The following is a 19,143-nucleotide window of genomic DNA, read 5'->3' as shown; positions in this document are numbered from 1 at the left end:
ATAGATAAAAAATTCTTCCTTCACCGTGACTTTATAGGTTTGCCATTCGATATGATTAATACCCCCCCCCCCCCCCCATTTTCCCCTAGATTGTTTACTTAGTCAGTACTGTATTTCCAGAATATTTTAATTAACATTTAAAAAAAAATGTAAGGTCTTTTTAGAACAAAAATTTCAGTTTCAAAACAAACATGCATCTAAAAAAGTCACAAAACAGTAGTAGTTCAAAATGTACACGTGTCGGCGGTGGTATTTGAAATTGGCGGAGAGTATGTTTCAAATTCAAGTGTTAATGCCCAATGTATTTTATTCATTTATTATTCAAATGTTGGGATCAAATCTAGAAATGATAAAAATAAATGTTATAACTTGTTGGAAATACTCGCACTTCGTCTTCGATGTGACGAAACTTTCACACCTGCACAGTGTCGAATGATTTTGATTGACAGGACAAGCACGTGGACTTCGTGTGAACTTGAAGCAGGAAAATAAAAACGAGTATGACGCGCAGTACAGTTAAGGCTACCCATGAAACTTTTATGGTAATGAGATCATAATGAGGTTTGACGTCATGACAGTCGCTCCGCCCTGATATATCTATATAAGGAATTAGAGCTCAAAATAACTATTTAACGACAATTGCAAGAATTTGTAACAAATGTCCGTATTCTTGTCTTTAAATAAATTAGAAGTAGTGATTTTCTCTTGTTTAGAACATCATGTTGTCGAAATAATTCGCTTTTTATTGTGTCGTTTGGCTGCACTCGGCTTCAGCCAAGCGCTTGCACTCAGTGACACGGAATGTTGTTTACATAAAGGACGTGGAGACAGCAGCGAGATTTGCGGTGGAAAATACAGCAAACAGGTAAATCTTTTAAAGAGAACAGTAATAAAGTAACAGATTTATGGTTTGTTTATCAGATGATGCAGATATTTAGAGAAATCATGGACTACTGAGGCTATTGCACCCCACCTCTCTACCCTGGGCACCTGCAGGGGTTTTCATTTTTGTACGCATAGGTATCAAGATTATGTACGCATAGGTATCAAGATTTAGACATACTATTGTTAACATCAATATGAAATAATCGAGTGTGTATGTATAATATGTATACATGTAGCAAGATATATTGGCAGTGCCCAGGAGCTGTGTCTACCCCCCCCCCCCCTACACACACAAACATGATATGAAGTTGCACACCAACAGTTTAATTTGCACTGAATATGCAATTCCTTCTCGTTTAACTAATTTTTGAGAGAATGCATGTATCATGGAGATCTGCAGGCCTGCAAAAGTTTGCTGTTAAATTTATTAAAATTAATTATTGTTCAATTTCAATCATTGATAAAAGATTCACTAGACATATAATTATGTTGACATACAATCATCTTAATATGTAATTTGAAAAGGAAAGCAGGATATCAAATGATAATTTAGCACATCCATAAAGTGTATATTTCTGTAAAGTGAAACTGTATTGTGTATGTAATATACATGCATATATGCATTTTATACCCCAGTCCTGTAAATCAAAAATAGGATTTAAAGTTTAAATTTTCACCAGCTAGTGTTTCATACTTTAAAATAATTCTTAGCGTCTGTATTATGAAATTCTAAATCTGTAGAATGATATTTCTAAATTTAAAATTGAATATCATGTTATTTTATTTTTCTGGTCTGAATACATGATGTACAATCCTTTCATCATTGTAGCTGTCAGGTGCTGCATGCTTATAATCCAGAGTTATCTACAGAAAACATATGCAACAATTTCTAAACATGGTATGTTCACTATTAAAATATTTCACAATAATTTTATTGTATGCCAATATAATAGTTTTTCAATTTTGAACAGATGCAAGAATTTCATTTATGAATTTGTTCCTTTAATCACTTATTTTCCAAGCTTAAATTGCTAAATTGCAAATGGCAGAGTTTTAAAATTCCCAGAGAAGTTTTGTAACAAAAGATTTCATGAATTTTAGAAAATGTTATATTACATGGTTTGTTTTGCACATTGCAGTGCCATTTATTTTAACTAATATGTATTTGACTCATTACATTTTTGATATATTTTATGTTACAGTAGCTGTTCACAAAGAATTTGAACCATTCCAGTGTTGACACAGGCAGCAAGTGTATGGACCAAGTAAAAAGGTATGCTTAATGATATCAACAACACACATATTCATGGCACTATTATTTTAAAAATTATTTTAATAAATAAAAACAGCAGAGTTACAGATATTTGATACATTTTTATGTGATTTCATTAGATTTTACTCATTACATTGTTTCAAGTTTTACTGTTTTAATCACCAGCACACTTAATAATATTTCATTTAATTTTTAGAATGGAGTTTATCCCAGAGTACATGTCTTGATGGAAAAACTATGCACCTGCTCAGAATTACCCTCACAGCCTGGCTTTGTATGGGAGAAGCTGTAGTTTTTAAATAAATTTACTAGATGAATAATACTTTAACTGTTATTTTTCAATGGCAACAGTGATATGAATGAATGTCAGCTTTTAAGGCTGTAAAGGTGCGAAAATCCAGACTTGCATGAACATGGTGTTTAGATACATTCAACCAAATAAAGCCTAATATTGGCATAATTATATATTTATCATGATCACTTGTATCAAAGAAGTATCTATTTTCTGATTACATTTTTATATCATTTAGCTGGGGTGCTTTCATTTTTTTTAGAGAAAATATCAATCCCTAACCTTTTATACACAAACAAGTTTATCACAGATAAGACCCCCCCCCCCTTAAAAAACAAAATGAAAGCACCCGCTCTAAATGAGATGCAATGGTTATATCCTAATAAATAAAAACTAGATCATGATGTTTACAAGTTAACAATGCCCAAGTATGTATCATTGTCCTTTTATCAAGGGAGCTAAGAAGCAAAATATAAGGGGTTAGATATGCAGAAAGGAGGATAGAACTAATTATATTAACAGGTGTAAATAACCCTCACCTGGTTTTTATATCTGAATAATTTATAAGCCAACAGGAACCCTTAAACAAAAGAGGATTTTGGAGAGCCACTGAGGAAAACCCATATGTGAAACTTCATTCTGCTGTAGATATATATTTTTATTATGTCTTTGTGTGTGTGTGTGTGTGTGTTGTGGGGGGGGGGATGAATGGTTTCTGATCATATGAGGGAGGGGAGATCTACACGTTTTTCCAGAAATAATTGAAATTTAGTAATGGACATTTTTTTCAATCTTACTTATATGATGTACTTTGCGGCAGTGCCGATAAATTTGATTGTTATACATGTATATACGTACATGATAAAGGCCTAGATCATCGAGAAAATGCGGAAGGTATTCAACAAGGTCTTGTCTGGTGTATGAAAAGGACGAAGACATACAAAGGAAAGTAATTAAAGTCAAGATCTTTTATATGCATACCGTTTTGAATAAGTAAAATAAAGCCTAGCATAGTCTGTAGATGTTACATGTTCAAATTCGCGAGGTAAACAAACTCTACAAATACCAAAGAGTTACCTCCCGTGCCGGGTCACTAATGCGTTTGAAAACTATATTTAGAATGAATGTTTCAAGACTTCGATTTTAAACTAAAAAGTTCAAGGGCAAGGCGACATATGAAGAGGTAGGTTTTTGTATTAAATTGTTTATTTTACTGCATACTTTTTGAAAAGTGATGCTCATTTCTCTGTAATTCGCTAAGTAATTTATTATTTCACATGAAATGCGGAAAGTACCCTATTTTTTCAATACCGGTCTTTGTTTTTACTGAATAACTAAATAATACCAGAAATCTAACTGAATGAGCATTGTTTTTGAGATAGGATAGATATTTGGGGACACATTGAAACCTTGGGCAGTGTAATTTTTCTTTGCCTTGCCCTTGAACTTTTCGGTTAAATTTGATATTTTATATCTTGAGCTAAAATAGGAGCCCACGTGACTACTAAGGGTCACATGATGACAAAAAATATCAATATTAAAAGCGAAGTACACACTCTTCAAGAAGACACAAATATATTTTCAGTAGAGTCGTATGCTAGAAAATAAGAAGGTTAAACTTCAAGTGTCTTGTTTTCAGTGTCTTTTTATAGAAAATGTTGCCTTAACTGTACTGCGACGTACTGTCAAACAAATGGATATGATTTGTTGAAAAATAAAAAAGTTACTTTCACTGTCTGATATATTTAGAAAAAAAAATTAAGAGGTTTTGTTTGATATAGGTACAAACATTTAGTGAAGCCTGAAAGGAGGGGGGGGGCTAAAACGGAATCTCTCTCTCTCTCTCTCTCTCTCTCTCTCTCTCTCTCATTTGTCTGTTTAATAAAAACTATAACAGCATATTACTTAAATATCAAGTTCTGAAAATTGAACTTATAACAAATAATATGAATATGTATCTTTGTATTATCTTGTCCGAGTATAACCACGTCCATCTACATATACATGTAGAAGTCTGCTCAATAAATCATCATGAAAAATAGAAATGACACATAATATATTATTGTATTAAAAATTTAAAATACGAGCGTATAAATGCAAAACGTCCACTGACCTTTGTAATTATTTTTTTTTCCATTACTTTACACGAAATCGCCCTGACACGGAGATATATGAATGGATGTTACAACCGCTTTAATTCATTCTATAAGTCAGAAGTTTTCTCTGATTTGTTTATACTTCAGCGTTCGGCAACAATTGCAATGTTTTAATGCAATAAAAATCGTGTGATTAAAAACTTAATGTGCATGCATCGTCTTTCTTAGGAACAATTTTGGAGAATTTATTTTATTGACTTATTTATTCATTCAATTATTGGTTTACTTATTTATTTATTTATTTTGCACTGACATTATAAAACAATAAAATAGTTTCAATGCAAGGAAAAGATCAGAGGCATTCCGAATATATCGTTCATCTTGCGTTCACCGTTCGTTCACCTTTCACTTTGCGTTCGCGTTTGCGCTCCGTTCGCGTTCTGCGTTCGCTCACCGTTCAGCGTTCACACATCGTTCACCAAGTTGCGTTCAGCGTTCACACATTGTTCACTCACCGTTCGCTCTGCGTTCGTTCACCGTTCGTTCAGCGTTCGCTCACCTTTCAAGTGGGAAAGTAGAACGTTTCAGGGACTGTATATACTTACTGTCCAGACCATCCAGAAGAATGTCCTGAAACTTGTTCATGTATGTTTCATCTAGATGAACTCCAAACACTTTATTCTAAAAACAATTGAGTGGATTGTCCATTACATGCATGTGTGCCTTCAATTCTTGATGTCTGCTCATCATAACAATGAATTCCAATAAATTAATACTTTCAAAATATTTTTTTTTGTAATTAATAAAAACATAAAAAGGTAAATGCTGCTTCTTTATTACAATGCTTTAATCAATAATTAGTCCTTCAAATGCAGATGTTGAATAACATGAATAAACTGAAAAAGGGACACAAACCATATCAGTGATGTGCCCATTTACAATTTAAATGATCTCTGCTTTTTGACCTTTATTATGTGAGTGTTTTGACCTTGACCTTTTTAGCTCACCTGAGCCAAAGGCTCAAGTTAGCTTTTCTGATTGAAATTTGTCCATTGTCTGTCGTAGTAGTCGTTGTCATAGTCGTCGTTGTCGTAAACTTTTCACATTTTCATCTTCTTCTTAAGAACCACTGGGCCAATTTCAACCAAACTTGCCACAAAGTATCCTTGGGTAAAGGGGATTCAAGTTTGTTCAAATGAAGGGCCACGCCTTCTTCCAAGGAGAGATAATTATGAATTCATGAAAAATTAATGGCATCATTTAAAAATCTTCTTCTCAAAAACCACTGTGCTTGAAAATATGAAACTTATATGGAAGCATCCTCGGGTAGTGTAGATTCAAGTTTGTTCAAATCATGACCCCCAGGGGTAGGGTGGGGCACAATGGTTGATCAAAGTTTTACATAGGAATATACAGGGAACATCTTTAAAAATCTTCTTCTCAAGAACAGCAAAGCCATGATTAGTCATATTTAAATGGAAGCATCATTAGTTAATGTAGATTCAAATTTGTACAAATCATGATCCCCCCCCCCCCCGAACCAGTTTTATATTTAAACTTTTCAAGACTGAACTGATTTCTGCGTTTTCCTAGCCAGTGTGCTCAGGTGAGCGATGTGGCCCCTGGGCCTCTTGTATTTATTGTGCTAAAATACTGTTCATAGTTACTTACATGAGGCCAACTTTAAAATAATGTATGCTTGCCCTCTCCCGACTCAGGATGAGAAAATTGAGTCGGTAGGTAGGTGAGAAATTTTTTTTTCAAAGAAAATTTCAAAATCAATGCTGAATTTTCAAAATCTATTTTCCGGAATTCATAAAAAAAATAATTGCTTCCTGGAGGTTAAAAAAAAGTTTTGAGTCAGGCCATTTTTAGCCAGTCAGTTTGGAGAGGGTAAGCAAACAATTTGTTAAAGATGGCCTGATGTATTAATTTTGCACTTGTATGAATTTTTGCTTTATTTTCTTTTAGCACATAAATTTAGGAGTTTGAACAAAATGGGTCTCCTATGAGGGATGTACATGTAAATAATAAAACTGTCTAATAACTTTAAAGAAACATCTACATGTAAAAGAAATTATGAAAGATGATTCTTTTCTTGTTTAAGTAAACAGAAGTCTCAAGGGTTGTATGTCGGGTAAACTTACAGCATATTTTGACAATAAAAAAAAATCTTGAAATAAAAAAAGTCATTTTTTGAAAAGTTTTAAAAATGTTCTAGAAAAATTATTATACAGTAAATTGAATATAAACACAGAATTGAAAGTGAATTATATATAAAATTGTAAATACAGAAAGACAACCAAAAAAAATCACACATAAGAGAATTTGTATAATGTGAAACATGAATTGTGTTAAAGATTCATTCATTGATTGATTGTCCTTTATTTAAAAGTTACAGGATATTTTGAGGATATTGGACATTAATGATAATAACAAAGTTTATCAAATAGTTTATCAAAAGTTTATCAAATAGTGGGAAAAGAATCTGTGGATTATGTCAAAAAAAGATAAATAAATGCTTTGTTCATTTACTTTTACTCGACATTTTCAAAATGAGAAATAGGGCCTACTGCATTCAGTTCATTTAATGTAAAACCTTAAGCACCCCCCCCCCCCAAAAAAAAAATAGAAAATAAAAAAAATGTAGAACAGTAGGTGTAAAACATATAATGTGAATCTCCGATATATGTAATTAATGTTTCAAATTTATATTTTTAGCATGTCTTAAATGCAATATAATACAAATAATCTATATAATAAATTATATGGTATTTACCATATGCACTTGTGCCTGGGTGAAATATTACATCTTTTCATTTTCATGCAGTTTTATAATGCAAGTATTTTAGTGGATAATTATGTTGATTTTCTTCCATTATATTTTCTTGGGCAATATTTATACACCTAGCAATATCTGATAGCTCTGTATGTTAAAAAACAGAAGACCCTTAGAACTCAGTCCTGTAAAATGAACTATGAAGATAACAAACAGTATTAAATAGTATTATTTAGTAGAACTAAATAGTTCAGAAAAAATCTGGAGTGTCCAAAATATCTGTTATATATAGTCAAGGTGCTGACACTTCACATAAATGTAAAATTTTGCTTTTTATAGATCATGTAGGTAGTGACTGCCAAATGCATGAAGTGAAAGTTGATCGACCTACATCATATATGTACATAATCATGCAATAAAATGAATAAATAAATTAAGATCTACCAGCTTCTAATAAAAAAGATAGTCATTGTCATAATAATTAAAAGGTGTATTTGTATGTTTTCTTTTTTTCCTATTAGTTTTATGATTTGAAGTAAGTTGATAAAATGTCAGTTTTCGGTTGTTGTTTTCTCTCTCTCTCTCTCTTTCTCAGACATGTAACATATTATGGGGCACTTATGCGTACATTTTGACTTATTCTTAGCATTTAAAACAGTTCTTTCTTAGGTGTATGTATGGTATAAAATAAAGAAAAGGACAACAACTTACCATCTTACTACTTTTTCAACAAATGAAGCTGTAGATAACACATTCTTGCACCAGACCATGTCAACATCCGTTTCTAGAGGAAATGCGTGACCTCCATATCCACAACTTGTACTGCATTGAATTCGGATTATTTTCTCTCATTTTATGAGAAAACTCGTCAAAATATATTTGAATGCAAAACAATACTTACATTGTTTACCAAATCACATTGAATTCCTTTCGTTGAATTTTCAGGATTTTTTGTAATTTTAATTTAGAAAGAACGACTACTCCCTCGATAAACTGGTTTCCTGCCCCGTGATCTTGACGCTAATGGACGAGTTTACCATGTTAAATCCCCGTAGACTTTGAATTTGCCGCCGTGTCAATACACCGGTTGAACTCGAGGGTTCGGATGAATGCAGGAAGTTTGGGAAAAAAAATGATCTATCGATCGAACCTAGTTTGAAGGCCAAGGTATTTATACATTTTGAGATATGAGGCGAAAAGTGAGGTCCTTGGTACCGTGGGACAGACTATAAAACGTTTGGGTCACAGGAAAGAAAAATCCATCACCCTGTCAGATGAGGATTTCTTTTCTTAAATTATTACTGTTGGGGCAAGGTTCTTGTCATTAGACGGAAAAGTCATCTAAAAGAAAATTTAATGAAGAATGCAAAATGTCTGTAATTTGTTTTGTGCAGATTAAACATCATTGCACAGTATATTGTCAGAAGTGAGGTAATATTAATTTAAATGTTTTGAGAAGAAAACGTGTTTGAAATATGAGGAAAACGTCTTATTGATCGAAAACCATGATATGATCGTTTTGAACACTTAAAATTTTTTTACCCCGTCAAATAAAACTTGCTAACAACCGTATCATACATATACTACAACATTTAAGGTTAGTTTATTATAGTATCATTTAAAAACTATATTTTTTTTTAATTCGTAACGTTTCTCTAGGAAAGGGATGATAATTCGACCTCTGATACCTCTTTAATTTCCTATTCATTTTCTATTATCCAGAATTAGATGTTCCCTGTGATGGGTACGAGAATCCAAAAGCGAGAAAAGATAAAACAATTAAAGATTCCACTTTAAAAATTACTACTTTTGATCAAGGTAAGAATGTTTATAATCTATATGAAACTTCAAATTGGACAAAGCATAACATAAATATTTGATGCTCTAGTTCTCCTTCTCATAGGCTAAGGAAGTTTCTCTGATCAAAGACTGTCCGACATGAATCTTTCTGTTTCTTTTTCTCTTGAATTTTGTTGGAAAATAGGCTAAATTTTCAAAACAATTGTAACGTTTAATATTGCATCATGTAGAAGACAAAGTAAAAATATGTTCATAAGATGAACAGACAAAGAATGATAAACATTTCCATGCAAAGAGAGCTTTGTTATGTAGATTTCAGTTATGCACGAAGTGCAGATTCCAAGTGGATTCTTGCCCAATCAGGGAATAGAAATCAAAATATAATGCAATGGAAAATCAGTTCATGTGTAGGACTTTTTTTATTCCTAAAAACGATAGTGGTTCAATAATTTAAAGTTATGATAAACACCTTTCTACAGACATGAAAAATAGAATAAGTCTTGTTGAAGAATTTTCCATTGAACTACATCGGGCAAAAGTAAGATGTCAGTACTTTCTTGCTAAATATACACATGATACAAAATTAAAACTATTTAAAGTTGATTAAAATCATTTGGACCCTAGAAAAGATGTGAGCATCCCCCTGTCAGATGAAGAAATTTATTCCTTAATTATGACTTTTTCCAGCAAGGTTCTTCTCATTAAATGAGAAGGATTTATACAAAACTATTCAATGACAAAAACAAAATGACCATTATTTGTTTCATCGGTATTAAACATCATTACACAGCATATTGTCAGAATTCAGGTAATATAAAATTAATTTTTTTGAGAAGAAAAAGTGTTTGAAATGTGTAAAAAGTCATATTGATCGTAGAAAAATCATGATATGATTGTTTTGACCCTTTCTATTTATTTTTGATCCTGTCAAATTAAAATTGTTAACAACCTTATACATGTACTACAACATTAAAGAATAGTTTTTTAAAAAACTCATTTAAAGACTAATTTTTATGTACGGAATGTTTCTCTAGGAAAAGGGGTGATAATTCGACCTCTAATATCTCTTAAAATCCACTTTATTTTCCTTTATCCAGAATTAGATGTTCCGTTCAATGGGTACAAGATTCCAAGAGCGAGAAAATATCAAGCGATTAAAAATTCCACTTTAAAAAATACTACTTTTAATGGAGGTAAGAATGTTAATCATCTACGTGAAATTTTGGATTTGACAAAGCATAACATAAATATTTGGAGTTTTAGCTTAGGTTCTCATAGGCTACGGAGGTCACTCTGATCAAAGACTCTCCGGCATGAAACTTGTTGTTTCTTTTCTGTTGAATTTTGTAGGAGAATAGCCCACATTTCAAAACATTTGTAACGTTTGACTTTGCATTATGTAGAAAACATAGTGAAAATATGTTCATAAAATAAACAGACAAAGAATAATAAACATTTCCATGCAAGAAGAGTTTTGTAAAGAAGATTTCAGTTTTTTTTTTTACATCTTTCACACTAAGTGCAGATTCCAAGCGGAATAGAACCAAATAAGCAAATGGAAACCATAATGCATTGTAAAATCGGTTCATATGTAAGATTTTTCTTTTTCATAAAAAACGGCAGTGGTTCAATTTTACATTGATGATGAATATCTATCTACGGACATAAAATGTAGAATAAGCCTTGTTAAAGAATCTGCCATTAAACTAGGCAGGGTAAAAGTAAGATGTCAGAATTTTCTTGCTAAATATACAAAATCGATAAGATGGTTTTGAACCTTTTTTTATTGTTGAACCCGTCATATAAAATTGCTGACAGCCTTATTATACATATACTACAACATTTAAGAATAGATTTTATAGTACCTTTTAAGACTTTTTTTATGCATAGAACGTTTTTTTTAGGAAAAGGGATGATAACTCGACCTGTAGTATGTCTTAAATTCCACTTCAATTACGTTTATCCATAATTCAATGTTACCTTCGATGGGTAGAAGAATCCAATAGTGAGAAAATATTATTTAAAATTGATTAAAACCTTTGGGTCACAGGAAAGAAAAATCCATCACTCTGTCAGATGAGGATTTCTTTTCTTAAATTATTACTGTTGGGGCATGGTTCTTGTCATTAGACTGAAAAGTCTTCTAAAGGAGAATTTAATGAAGAATGCAAAATGTCTGTAATTTGTTTTGTCCAGATTAAACATCATTACACAGAATATTGTCAGAAGTGAGGTAATATTAATTTAAATGTTTTGAGAAGAAAACGTGTTTGAAATATGAGGAAAACGTCTTATTGATCGAAAACCATGATATGATCGTTTTGAACACTTAAAATCTTTTTACCCCGTCAAATAAAACTTGCTAACAACCGTATCATACATATACTACAACATTTAAGGTTAGTTTATTATAGTATCATTTAAAAACTACATTTTTTTAATTCGTAACGTTTCTATAGGAAAAGGGATGATAATTCGACCTCTGATACCTCTTTAATTTCCTATTCATTTTCTATTATCCAGAATTAGATGTTCCCTGTGATGGGTACGAGAATCCAAAAGCGAGAAAAGATAACGCAATTAAAGATTCCACTTTAAAAATTACTACTTTTGATCAAGGTAAGAATGTTTATAATCTATATGAAACTTCAAATTGGACAAAGCATAACATAAATATTTGATGCTCTAGTTCTCCTTCTCATAGGCTAAGGAAGTTTCTCTGATCAAAGACTGTCCGACATGAATCTTTCTGTTTCTTTTTCTCTTGAATTTTGTTGGAAAATAGGCCAAATTTTCAAAACAATTGTAACGTTTAATATTGCATCATGTAGAAGACAAAGTAAAAATATGTTCATAAGATGAACAGACAAAGAATGATAAACATTTCCATGCAAAGAGAGCTTTGTTATGTAGATTTCAGTTATGCACGAAGTGCAGATTCCAAGTGGATTCTTGCCCAATCAGGGAATAGAAATCAAAATATAATGCAATGGAAAATCAGTTCATGTGTAGGACTTTTTTTATTCCTAAAAACGATAGTGGTTCAATAATTTAAAGTTATGATAAACACCTTTCTACAGACATGAAAAATAGAATAAGTCTTGTTGAAGAATTTTCCATTGAACTACATCGGGCAAAAGTAAGATGTCAGTACTTTCTTGCTAAATATACACATGATACAAAATTAAAACTATTTAAAGTTGATTAAAATCATTTGGACCCTAGAAAAGATGTGAGCATCCTCCTGTCAGATGAAGAAATTTATTCCTAAATTATGACTTTTTCCAACAAGGTTCTTCTCATTAAATGAGAAGGATTTATACAAAACTATTCAATGACAAAAACAAAATGACCATTATTTGTTTCATCGGTATTAAACATCATTACACAGCATATTGTCAGAATTCAGGTAATATAAAATTAATTTTTTTGAGAAGAAAAAGTGTTTGAAATGTGTAAAAAGTCATATTGATCGTAGAAAAATCATGATATGATTGTTTTGACCCTTTCTATTTATTTTTGATCCCGTCAAATTAAAATTGTTAACAACCTTATACATGTACTACAACATTAAAGAATAGTTTTTTAAAAAACTCATTTAAAGACTAATTTTTATGTACGGAATGTTTCTCTAGAAAAAGGGGTGATAATTCGACCTCTAATATCTCTTAAAATCCACGTTATTTTCTTTTATCCAGAATTAGATGTTCCGTTCATTGGGTACAAGATTCCAAGAGCGAGTAAATATCAAGCGATTAAAAATTCCACTTTAAAAAATACTACTTTTAATGAAGGTAAGAATGTTAATCATCTACATGAAACTTTGCATTTGACAAAGCATAACATAAATATTTGGAGTTTTAGCTTAGGTTCCCATAGGCTACGGAGGTCTCTCTGATCAAAGACTCTCCGGAATGAAACTTGTTGTTTCTTTTCTGTTGAATTTTGTAGGAGAATAGCCCACATTTCAAAACATTTGTAAAGTTAGACATTGCATTATGTAGAAAACATAATGAAAATATGTTCATAAAATAAACAGACAAAGAATAATAAACATTTCCATGCAAGAAGAGTTTTGTAAAGAAGATTTCAGTTATTTAACATCTTTCGCACTGAGTTCAGATTCCAAACGGAATAGAACCGAATCAGCAAATGGAAACCACAATACATTGTAAAATCGGTTCTTATGTAAGATTTTTCTTTTTCATAAAAGACGTCAGTGGTTCAATTTTACATTTATGATGAATATCTATTTACGGACATAAAATGTACAATGAGCTTTGTTGAAGAATCTGCCATTAAACTAGATAGGGTAAAAGTAAGATGTCAAAATTTTCTAGCTAAATTTACAAAATCGATAAGATAGTTTGAACCTTTTTTTTAATTGTTGACCCCGTCAAAATTACTCACAGCCTTATTATACATATACTACAACATTTAAGAATAGAATTTATAGTATCTTTTAAGACTTTTTTTTATGCACAGAACGTTTTTTCAGGAAAAGGGATGATAACTCGACCTGTAGTATGCCTCAAATTCCACTTCAATTACGTTTATCCATAATTCAATATTACCTTCGATTTGTACAAGAATCCAAAAGTGAGAAAATATTATTTAAAATTGATTAAAACGTTTGGGTCACAGGAAAAAAAACCCATCACCCTGTCAGATGAGGATTTCTTTTCTTTAATAATTACTGTTGGGGCAAGGTTCTTGTCATTAGACTGAAAAGTCTTCTAAAGGAAAATTTAATGAAGAATGCAAAATGTCTGTAATTTGTTTTGTGCAGATTAAACATCATTGCACCGTATATTGTCAGAAGTGAGGTAATATTAATTTAAATGTTTTGAGAAGAAAACGTGTTTGAAATATGAGGAAAACGTCTTATTGATCGAAAACCATGATATGATCGTTTTGAACACTTAAAATTTTTTTACCCCGTCAAATAAAACTTGCTAACAACCTTGTCATACATATACTACAACATTTAAGGTTAGTTTATTATAGTATCATTTAAAAACTATATTGTTTTAATTCGTAACGTTTCTATAGGAAAAGGGATGATAATTCGACCTCTGATACCTCTTTAATATCCTATTCATTTTTCTTTATCCAGAATTAGATGTTCCCTGTGATGGGTACGAAAATCCAAAAGCAAGAAAAGATAACGCAATTAAAGATTCCACTTTAAAAATTACTACTTTTGATCAAGGTAAGAATGTTTATAATCTATATGAAACTTTAAATTGGACAAAGCATAACATAAATATTTGATGCTCTAGTTCACCTTCTCATAGGCTAAGGAAGTTTCTCTGATCAAAGACTGTCCGACATGAATCTTTCTGTTTCTTTTTCTCTTGAATTTTGTTGGAAAATAGGCTAAATTTTCAAAACAATTGTAACGTTTAATATTGCATCATGTAGAAGACAAAGTAAAAATATGTTCATAAGATGAACAGACAAAGAATGATAAACATTTCCATGCAAAGAGAGCTTTGTTAAGTAGATTTCAGTTATGCACGAAGTGCAGATTCCAAGTAAATTCTTGCCCAATCAGGGAATAGAAATCAAAATATAATGCAATGGAAAATCAGTTCATGTGTAGGACTTTTTTTATTCCTAAAAACGATAGTGGTTCAATAATTTAAAGTTATGATAAACACCTTTCTACAGACATGAAAAGTAGAATAAGCCTTGTTGAAGAATTTTCCATTGAACTAGATCGGGCAAAAGTAAGATGTCAGTACTTTCTTGTTTAATATTCACATGATACAAAATTAAAACTATTTAAAGTTGATTAAAATCATTTGGACCCTAGAAAAGATGTGAGCATCCCCCTGTCAGATGAAGAAATTTATTCCTTAATTATGACTTTTTCCAGCAAGGTTCTTCTCATTAAATGAGAAGGATTTATACAAAACTATTCAATGACAAAAACAAAATGACCATTATTTGTTTCATCGGTATTAAACATCATTACACAGCATATTGTCAGAATTCAGGTAATATAAAATTAATTTTTTTGAGAAGAAAAAGTGTTTGAAATGTGTAAAAAGTCATATTGATCGTAGAAAAATCATGATATGATTGTTTTGACCCTTTCTATTTATTTTTGATCCTGTCAAATTAAAATTGTTAACAACCTTATACATGTACTACAACATTAAAGAATAGTTTTTTAAAAAACTCATTTAAAGACTAATTTTTATGTACGGAATGTTTCTCTAGGAAAAGGGGTGATAATTCGACCTCTAATATCTCTTAAAATCCACTTTATTTTCCTTTATCCAGAATTAGATGTTCCGTTCAATGGGTACAAGATTCCAAGAGCGAGAAAATATCAAGCGATTAAAAATTCCACTTTAAAAAATACTACTTTTAATGGAGGTAAGAATGTTAATCATCTACGTGAAATTTTGGATTTGACAAAGCATAACATAAATATTTGGAGTTTTAGCTTAGGTTCTCATAGGCTACGGAGGTCACTCTGATCAAAGACTCTCCGGCATGAAACTTGTTGTTTCTTTTCTGTTGAATTTTGTAGGAGAATAGCCCACATTTCAAAACATTTGTAACGTTTGACTTTGCATTATGTAGAAAACATAGTGAAAATATGTTCATAAAATAAACAGACAAAGAATAATAAACATTTCCATGCAAGAAGAGTTTTGTAAAGAAGATTTCAGTTTTTTTTTTTACATCTTTCACACTAAGTGCAGATTCCAAGCGGAATAGAACCAAATAAGCAAATGGAAACCATAATGCATTGTAAAATCGGTTCATATGTAAGATTTTTCTTTTTCATAAAAAACGGCAGTGGTTCAATTTTACATTGATGATGAATATCTATCTACGGACATAAAATGTAGAATAAGCCTTGTTAAAGAATCTGCCATTAAACTAGGCAGGGTAAAAGTAAGATGTCAGAATTTTCTTGCTAAATATACAAAATCGATAAGATGGTTTTGAACCTTTTTTTATTGTTGAACCCGTCATATAAAATTGCTGACAGCCTTATTATACATATACTACAACATTTAAGAATAGATTTTATAGTACCTTTTAAGACTTTTTTTATGCATAGAACGTTTTTTTTAGGAAAAGGGATGATAACTCGACCTGTAGTATGTCTTAAATTCCACTTCAATTACGTTTATCCATAATTCAATGTTACCTTCGATGGGTAGAAGAATCCAATAGTGAGAAAATATTATTTAAAATTGATTAAAACCTTTGGGTCACAGGAAAGAAAAATCCATCACTCTGTCAGATGAGGATTTCTTTTCTTAAATTATTACTGTTGGGGCATGGTTCTTGTCATTAGACTGAAAAGTCTTCTAAAGGAGAATTTAATGAAGAATGCAAAATGTCTGTAATTTGTTTTGTCCAGATTAAACATCATTACACAGAATATTGTCAGAAGTGAGGTAATATTAATTTAAATGTTTTGAGAAGAAAACGTGTTTGAAATATGAGGAAAACGTCTTATTGATCGAAAACCATGATATGATCGTTTTGAACACTTAAAATCTTTTTACCCCGTCAAATAAAACTTGCTAACAACCGTATCATACATATACTACAACATTTAAGGTTAGTTTATTATAGTATCATTTAAAAACTACATTTTTTTAATTCGTAACGTTTCTATAGGAAAAGGGATGATAATTCGACCTCTGATACCTCTTTAATTTCCTATTCATTTTCTATTATCCAGAATTAGATGTTCCCTGTGATGGGTACGAGAATCCAAAAGCGAGAAAAGATAACGCAATTAAAGATTCCACTTTAAAAATTACTACTTTTGATCAAGGTAAGAATGTTTATAATCTATATGAAACTTCAAATTGGACAAAGCATAACATAAATATTTGATGCTCTAGTTCTCCTTCTCATAGGCTAAGGAAGTTTCTCTGATCAAAGACTGTCCGACATGAATCTTTCTGTTTCTTTTTCTCTTGAATTTTGTTGGAAAATAGGCTAAATTTTCAAAACAATTGTAACGTTTAATATTGCATCAGGTAGAAGACAAAGTAAAAATATGTTCATAAGATGAACAGACAAAGAATGATAAACATTTCCATGCAAAGAGAGCTTTGTTATGTAGATTTCAGTTATGCACGAAGTGCAGATTCCAAGTGGATTCTTGCCCAATCAGGGAATAGAAATCAAAATATAATGCAATGGAAAATCAGTTCATGTGTAGGACTTTTTTTATTCCTAAAAACGATAGTGGTTCAATAATTTAAAGTTATGATAAACACCTTTCTACAGACATGAAAAATAGAATAAGTCTTGTTGAAGAATTTTCCATTGAACTACATCGGGCAAAAGTAAGATGTCAGTACTTTCTTGCTAAATATACACATGATACAAAATTAAAACTATTTAAAGTTGATTAAAATCATTTGGACCCTAGAAAAGATGTGAGCATCCTCCTGTCAGATGAAGAAATTTATTCCTAAATTATGACTTTTTCCAACAAGGTTCTTCTCATTAAATGAGAAGGATTTATACAAAACTATTCAATGACAAAAACAAAATGACCATTATTTGTTTCATCGGTATTAAACATCATTACACAGCATATTGTCAGAATTCAGGTAATATAAAATTAATTTTTTTGAGAAGAAAAAGTGTTTGAAATGTGTAAAAAGTCATATTGATCGTAGAAAAATCATGATATGATTGTTTTGACCCTTTCTATTTATTTTTGATCCCGTCAAATTAAAATTGTTAACAACCTTATACATGTACTACAACATTAAAGAATAGTTTTTTAAAAAACTCATTTAAAGACTAATTTTTATGTACGGAATGTTTCTCTAGAAAAAGGGGTGATAATTCGACCTCTAATATCTCTTAAAATCCACGTTATTTTCTTTTATCCAGAATTAGATGTTCCGTTCATTGGGTACAAGATTCCAAGAGCGAGTAAATATCAAGCGATTAAAAATTCCACTTTAAAAAATACTACTTTTAATGAAGGTAAGAATGTTAATCATCTACATGAAACTTTGCATTTGACAAAGCATAACATAAATATTTGGAGTTTTAGCTTAGGTTCCCATAGGCTACGGAGGTCTCTCTGATCAAAGACTCTCCGGAATGAAACTTGTTGTTTCTTTTCTGTTGAATTTTGTAGGAGAATAGCCCACATTTCAAAACATTTGTAAAGTTAGACATTGCATTATGTAGAAAACATAATGAAAATATGTTCATAAAATAAACAGACAAAGAATAATAAACATTTCCATGCAAGAAGAGTTTTGTAAAGAAGATTTCAGTTATTTAACATCTTTCGCACTGAGTTCAGATTCCAAACGGAATAGAACCGAATCAGCAAATGGAAACCACAATACATTGTAAAATCGGTTCTTATGTAAGATTTTTCTTTTTCATAAAAGACGTCAGTGGTTCAATTTTACATTTATGATGAATATCTATTTACGGACATAAAATGTACAATGAGCTTTGTTGAAGAATCTGCCATTAAACTAGATAGGGTAAAAGTAAGATGTCAAAATTTTCTAGCTAAATTTACAAAATCGATAAGATAGTTTGAACCTTTTTTTTAATTGTTGACCCCGTCAAAATTACTCACAGCCTTATTATACATATACTACAACATTTAAGAATAGAATTTATAGTATCTTTTAAGACTTTTTTTTTATGCACAGAACGTTTTTTCAGGAAAAGGGATGATAACTCGACCTGTAGTATGCCTCAAATTCCACTTCAATTACGTTTATCCATAATTCAATATTACCTTCGATTTGTACAAGAATCCAAAAGTGAGAAAATATTATTTAAAATTGATTAAAACGTTTGGGTCACAGGAAAAAAAACCCATCACCCTGTCAGATGAGGATTTCTTTTCTTTAATAATTACTGTTGGGGCAAGGTTCTTGTCATTAGACTGAAAAGTCTTCTAAAGGAAAATTTAATGAAGAATGCAAAATGTCTGTAATTTGTTTTGTGCAGATTAAACATCATTGCACCGTATATTGTCAGAAGT

The 19,143-nt window shown here is 31.0% G+C and overlaps 1 protein-coding gene across 1 annotated transcript in view; it reads left to right on the top strand.

Annotated features, from left to right (window-relative positions):
• Positions 1–19,143, top strand: part of LOC133178725 (uncharacterized) — a 39,786-nt gene that overhangs the window by 14,984 nt on the left and 5,659 nt on the right. Inside the window, exons 6-13 of the mRNA XM_061313435.1 lie at positions 9,048–9,143; positions 10,223–10,318; positions 11,649–11,744; positions 12,824–12,919; positions 14,242–14,337; positions 15,417–15,512; positions 16,843–16,938; positions 18,018–18,113. Coding sequence (XP_061169419.1) covers positions 9,048–9,143; positions 10,223–10,318; positions 11,649–11,744; positions 12,824–12,919; positions 14,242–14,337; positions 15,417–15,512; positions 16,843–16,938; positions 18,018–18,113 — 768 coding nt within the window. The remainder of the gene's footprint in view (positions 1–9,047; positions 9,144–10,222; positions 10,319–11,648; positions 11,745–12,823; positions 12,920–14,241; positions 14,338–15,416; positions 15,513–16,842; positions 16,939–18,017; positions 18,114–19,143) is intronic.

This window comes from Saccostrea echinata, unplaced genomic scaffold (genome assembly GCF_033153115.1).
Source record: "Saccostrea echinata isolate AGI-Se365-2 ecotype Australia unplaced genomic scaffold, CSIRO_AGI_Sech_v1 ptg000003l, whole genome shotgun sequence".
Taxonomy (NCBI): domain Eukaryota; kingdom Metazoa; phylum Mollusca; class Bivalvia; order Ostreida; family Ostreidae; genus Saccostrea; species Saccostrea echinata.
The sequence above is the reverse complement of the archived record's forward strand: the minus strand, read 5'-3'. Positions and strand labels throughout refer to the sequence as shown.